The sequence below is a fragment of the Eumetopias jubatus genome, unplaced genomic scaffold (genome assembly GCF_037043125.1).
Source record: "Eumetopias jubatus isolate StellerSeaLion01/CBP00866 unplaced genomic scaffold, mEumJub1_p1.0 scaffold_12, whole genome shotgun sequence".
Lineage (NCBI taxonomy): Eukaryota > Metazoa > Chordata > Mammalia > Carnivora > Otariidae > Eumetopias > Eumetopias jubatus.
In genome coordinates this window covers 30,378,755-30,385,094 of record NW_028274818.1, presented here as the reverse complement: position 1 = coordinate 30,385,094, position 6,340 = coordinate 30,378,755, and the positions used below count along the sequence as shown (strand labels likewise).

General features: G+C 38.2%; 1 protein-coding gene across 1 annotated transcript; it reads left to right on the top strand.

Moving 5' to 3' along the window:
• The first annotated feature begins 373 nt into the window (after window positions 1-373).
• Window positions 374-3,419, top strand: LOC114203767 (large ribosomal subunit protein mL42-like). The gene is made up of 2 exons (XM_088017130.1): window positions 374-390; window positions 3,008-3,419. The coding sequence occupies exons 1-2, from the start codon at window positions 374-376 to the stop codon at window positions 3,417-3,419; spliced, it is 429 nt and encodes a 142-aa protein (XP_087873256.1).
• The last annotated feature ends 2,921 nt before the right edge of the window (window positions 3,420-6,340 follow it).

Here is a 6,340-nt window from a genome sequence, read left to right as displayed (position 1 = left end):
ATGGGCAGAAGACATGAACAGACATTTTTCCAAAGAAGACATCCAAATGGCCAACAGACACATGAAAAAGTGCTCAACATTGCTCGGCATCAGGGAAATCCATATCAAAACCTCAATGAGATACCACCTCACACCAGTCAGAATGGCTAGAATTAACAAGTCAGGAAACGACAGATGTTGGCGGGGATGTGGAGAAAGGGGAACCCTCCTACACTGTTGGTGGGAATGCAAGCTGGTGAAACCACTCTTGAAAACAGTATGGAGGTTCCTCAAAAAGTTCAAAATAGAGCTACCACACGATCCAGCAATTGCACTACTGGGTATTTACCACAAAGATACAAATGTAGGGATTCAAAGGGGTACGTGCACCCCGATGTTTATAGCAGCAATGTCCACAATAGCCAAACTGTGGAAAGAGCCAAGATGTCCATCGACAGATGAATGGATAAAGAAGAAGTGGTATGTATACACAATGGAATATTATGCAGCCATCGAAAGGAATGAGATCTTGCCATTTGCAATGCCATGGATGGAACTGGAGGGTGTTATGCTGAGTGAAATAAGTCAATCAGAGAAAGACATGTATCATATGACCTTGCTGATATGAGGAATTGTTAACCTCAGGAAACAAACTGAGGGTTGCTGGAGTGGTGGGGGGTGGGAGGGATGGGGTGGCTGGGTGATAGACATTGGGGAGGGTATGTGCTATGGTGAGCACTGTGAATTGTGCAAGACTGTTGAATCACAGACCTGTACTTCTGAAACAACGCAATATATGTTAAGAAAAAAAAAAAGAAGATAGCAGGAGGGGAAGAATGAAGGGGAGTAAGTTGGAGGGGGAGATGAACCATGAGAGATGATGGACTCTGAAAAACAAACTGAGGTTTCTAGAGGGGAGGGTGGTCGGGGGATGGGTTAGCCTGGTGATGGGTATTAAAGAGGGCACGTTCTGCGTGGAGCACTGGGTGTTATGCACAAACAATGAATCATGGAACACTACATCAAAAACTAATGATGTAATGTATGGTGGTTAACATAACAATAAAAAATTAAAAGAAAAATAGCTACAACTAAAAAAAAAATCTGAATCCAGGTCTGTCACAAACATCTTTGTTTTTCGATACTTTCCATGTCTCTTTGTGATGGCAATTATATCACAATTACAAATTTAACTCACACTACAATGCTCATGTTCTTAGAAAAGAGTAATTCACTCATTTTGTGAGATCTGATCTTCCACATAAGATCCACCAACATCATGTCACTAACCTCTGTTTAGCAGAGAAAGTTAACCAGAAGCCCAAACCAGTTTAAAGCTTGGTATGATCCAATGACTCAGACAGTCCTTTCAGGTTCTATTCCATCTGTCATAGATAAAAATGCTCATCAGTCAGATAGCCTCTCTTTCCTCTACACTCAATTTTCTCTCTACTGCCATATCTGGATTTATGAGAGAACAGGAGTACACGATATTTTGGCATTGATTTGGGGAGCACAGTCCTCTTATTCACGCAGTGCCCCTGTATTTTCTTCAACCTTTTCCGGTGCCTGAACATCCTGCTGACATGCTGCCAAGTTTGCAACTGGCATTCTGTTCTCTATCTAGGCTTGGACAAATTCCAGAGGAATGCCCCGGCTGACCTTAGCTACTTCCATAAGCCCCACTGAGGTGACTTTAACTTCAGTTTGCTCCTGGTCACATACTAAGTTGTCTGCTCCACAATCCTCTTTACAAAGTCACCTTGCCCTTCTATGGCTGCCACTGATGCCTCTGTCAAGATCCCCAACCAGAAATACTAGTCCATTCCACACACAGAGCCCAAGAGTGATATGGGAAACAAAGTCCCAGCACATCCACCTGCCTGAACAGACTGCCAGCAAGTCTATTTTGATTTGGCTATCCCTTGTTGCTATGAAGTGCCATTCAAGACAAACACCTCTCCCACTCCCAAATGGAAAGTGGACGCAAAAGCATCAACCCACTATGTTGCCCTCATTTATTTAAATGACTTCCCTTTCTGACTTTAGAAATCAGAATGCATGTTGCTTCCCTTGTTTTCCTACCTAATTCTTTCTTCTGCAGGAAAAAAGTATCCCTCTCTCCTTTATCATGGGACCTCCCTTTGATACAATGTCATGGTCTCACAGACAGCATGCTAAAAAAGGAATTAGAGAAATTCAGATGTCCTTTCTTCAAGGTACCACTGTAGTCTGCCCTGCTACTGTTCTGATGCAAAATTACATTTTCTCTAAGAGCAGCAACTAATTATTACCCAATTCTTTTTCTTCATAATCCTTCTGTAACAAATTTGAATCTACTCGTAAGCAGAAGAATGCTTTCAAAAAGGCACAATTATATTAATAATTTTCAAAATACTTATGTATGTAAATTATACAGAATAGTACAGATGAAGTTTTAATGAAGAATCAGGTAACATTGTAAATATGTCTTATTTGATTATAAAGTTATCATTTTGTTTTATTAAAATATGTTAAGTGGTTATCTGATTAGTAATGGAGTTTGAAAATAAGAAAATAATGTGATGTTAATTTTCAATTCTTGCAAATTTTGTCATCAGACTGTTTTTAAAAAATCAAAATACAGCATTTTTTAAATTGAGTGTAAATAAAGTTTTCTTATAATTTCTTCCACTATATCTTCAACACAGAATATTTATATTGTGAATTCCTCATTCTTACACTGTGCCACGATGTGATTTGACCTTCATTTAGCACGAACATAATTATAAACATAAATGCTAGCCTGGGCACTAAAACTGCACGGTAATTCTAGATTATCTAGATTATGCCTCTTTAGTTCCCCTATATTATCTTTTAAATAAAAATTCTACATGTGATTGAGGTAAGATGGCGGGCTCGCGGTGAACGGCTGTCAGGGATAAAAATAGGTATACCTGGAAGAAGATTTTAAAATCAGTTTCTCTTCAAATCATCTTCTTTCACACTACCTAATAAGCATCTTGATTCACCATGGCGTTAGCAGCAGTAAAATAGCCATATCAAACAGAACTATCTGGAAACATTTATTTCCAATTCAAAACGGAGCTTTATATTGTGCTTGTCATAAATCTACATATTCTTCTCTACCAGATGACTATAATTGCAAAGTAGAGCTTGCTTTGACATCAGATGGCAGGACAATAGTATGCTACCACCCTTCTGTGGACATTCCATATGAACATACAAAACCTATCCCTCGGCCAGATCCTGTGCATAATAACGAAGAAACACACGACCAAGTGCTGAAAACCATATTAGAAGAAAAAAATGAGCACTTTGAGCAAGGAGCCATGATAGAACAACTTAGCAAAATGTTCTTTACTACTAAGCACTGTTGGTATCCTCGTGGACAGTATCATAGACATCGTAGGAAACTGGATCCTCCAAAAGACAGATGATACTGAGGCTTTCAGGAATCAAAAAGATCTTATCTTGTGTCTCATTTGCCATTTGAAAAAATGCAATTGAGTATATTCATTAATATGTTATATAGCAAAATAATAAAATGTCTTCATATAAAAAAAATTCTAAATGTAAAATTCCTTGCCAGGAACTCATAGGCCCCAATAAATAATAAGATACTCATTTAAACTTAAACATAAAAAAAAAACCACCCTGTAGTGAGCGTCTATCACTTTTCAGGCATTATACTGGTATTTTAATATACATAATTTCATTTACTCTCCACATGAGCTTGATTTTATTATCTTCATTTTAGACAGATTCAGCAAATTCAAATGACTTACATAGTAAATGGCAAAGTGATGACAAACACAATCTTTCAGATGCCAAATACCATGTTTTTATCACATCACAATACATTGTTTCATATTAAATTATATGCATACATGATATTACTCTAAGTAGAATAAAAAAGAATAGCTATTTTTACTATATCTACATGTAGAATATATTTATATATGGACCCAATGATTAAAAGATCCTCTACAAAGGCCCAACGATTAAAGTTGTAATGCTAAAATTAGTAATCAATATAGAGTCAGAGAATGTTACCTCCAAATTAATAAAATATCAATCAGCATTGTGAACTACCCAAATCTTCCAACAACATAATCTTAGCACCCTAAATTTGAACCAAAGGCATACTGCATAAAATAAATTTATAAAATTTAACCTTGATTAAACAAAACACCTTATAAAAGTCTAAGGAAGGGGCACCGGGGTGGCTCAATCAGTTGAGCGTCCAACTCTTGGTTTCCATTCAAGTAATGATCTCAGTGTCATGGGATCAAACCCCATGTCTGGCTCCGTGCTCAGTGCAGAGTCTGCCTGTCCCTTTCCCTCTGCTCCTCCCCACTTGCTCTCTCTCTAAAATAAATAAATAAATCTTAAAAAAAAAAAAGTCTAAGGAATTTCTACTGTATACATCTACCACCTTCTTTAACAATGTCAATCACAGTTTAATGCCAACTTCCAACCTTTACAGTTTGACAGAAACACTGAAATAGGATTAAGATACATTTAATAAGATTTTTCTTAAACAGAAAAATATCTTCAAGTCTTTCTGCTAATCATTTTTAAAAAGTGTATTATTTGTGCACAACAAATTACTTTTAAAATTATGTTCTCATTAGGGAGGAGTTAAGATGGTGGAGGAGTAAGGGGACCCTAAGTTTGTCTCGCACCTCGAACACAGCTAGATAGTTATCAAATCATTCCGACACCCAAGAAATCAATGGGAAGTCTGAGAGAACAAAAACTGCAAGTCTATAAGTAGAAAAGCGACCACCTTTTGAAAGGTAGGTGGCGCAGAAGTTGACGTGGGGTTGATATAGCTGCGGATATGGCAGCAGGGAGGAAGCCCGCTTAAGGAGGCTACCACAAAGTATTATAAGCAGCAGGGTGCAAAATCTGAACTTTTAGAAGACTGTTACCATGGGGGACATGCCTGGCTTAAAGGTGCTCAGGTGCCAAAGCAGGGTGGAATACCAGGTGTGACAGCATGGTCTGAGGATCCCTTGGGTCACAAGAAGAACAGGAGGCACCTAAGTGCTGCACTGTTCCCAAGCATAGGAGCAGGGGAAGCCAGCTGAAAACAGTGTATCTTGGTACTGGCTTTCTGCTCTATTTTGCCATAAAGTGCAAACTGCTATGCGGTCAAACGACTGATTTCCTGGAACTGGCCAGCAAAGAGCAAAAGCTTGGTGAGACCCTCCCCTGGGGGAATAGTGCAGGTCCATGCCATGGGAGTCCCCAAAATTTGGAGTTTTGAAAGTCACATGCCTGAGATTAAAAAAAAAAAAAATCAGACATAGGCCGGGTGAAAGCAGAGTTCTGACAGAAACCAGGGACACATGAGCAATTGATTGCTCTTCTGTGAGGGCTCACTGAAGAGTGGGGGGCATGAACTTTCAGCTCCGGGGCTAGTGAGCAGAACACCACCATATTCATCCTGCCCATCAGCACTGAAAGCCTTCAGGGAGTAAAACAGCACTACCTAATGGAGGCCAGAGTTGTTTATACCAAGCCCCGCCCACCTACACCTTGGCGGTGCATTTAACTAGGTCAAGTCCACCTGAGAATCCGCACAACAGGTTCCTCCCCCAGAAGACCAGCAAAAACAACTTGCTCCACTAAGTACACTAATTATAGAATGCTGCAAAGCTTCAGCTCTAGGGGAAATAGGATTTAGCTCCCTTTTTACTTTTATTCTTTTTTTTTCATTTATTTTCTTATTTTTTCAATTTCCTTTTTAAAAATTTTTATTATTTTTTAATTTTTATTTATATATAGTATATATAGTTTGTTTACTTTCATTTTATTTTATTTATTTATATATATTTTTTTTTAATTGGGGAAATAGATTCTTTTAACAAGCAGACCATTCAGGATCTAGTTATTTTGTTTTGGGGGTTCTTTGTTTCTTGTTTGGTTTGTTGTTGTTGTTGTTTCTCTTTCTTCTTTTATTTTCTGGACAAAATGACAAGATGGAGAAATTTACCCCAAAGGAAAGAACAGGAGGTAGAACTCAGGGCCAGGTAATCAATACAGATATAAGTAAAATGTCTGAACTAGAATTTAAATCAATGTTTATAAGGATACTAGCTGGGCTTGAAAAAAGTGCAGAAAACATTAGAGGATCCCTTACTGCAGAGATAAAAGAACTAAAATCTAGTCAGGCCGAAATTGAAAATGCTGTAACTGAGAAGCAATCCCAAGTGGAGGTCATAAAAATGAGGAGGGGCAGAGCAGAGAAGCAAATCAGTGATATAGAAGACAAAAGTATGTAAAATAAAGTAGAAGGAAATAAAGGTAATGGACCCTGAAGGTAGACTTAGGGAACTCAGCAACTTACTAA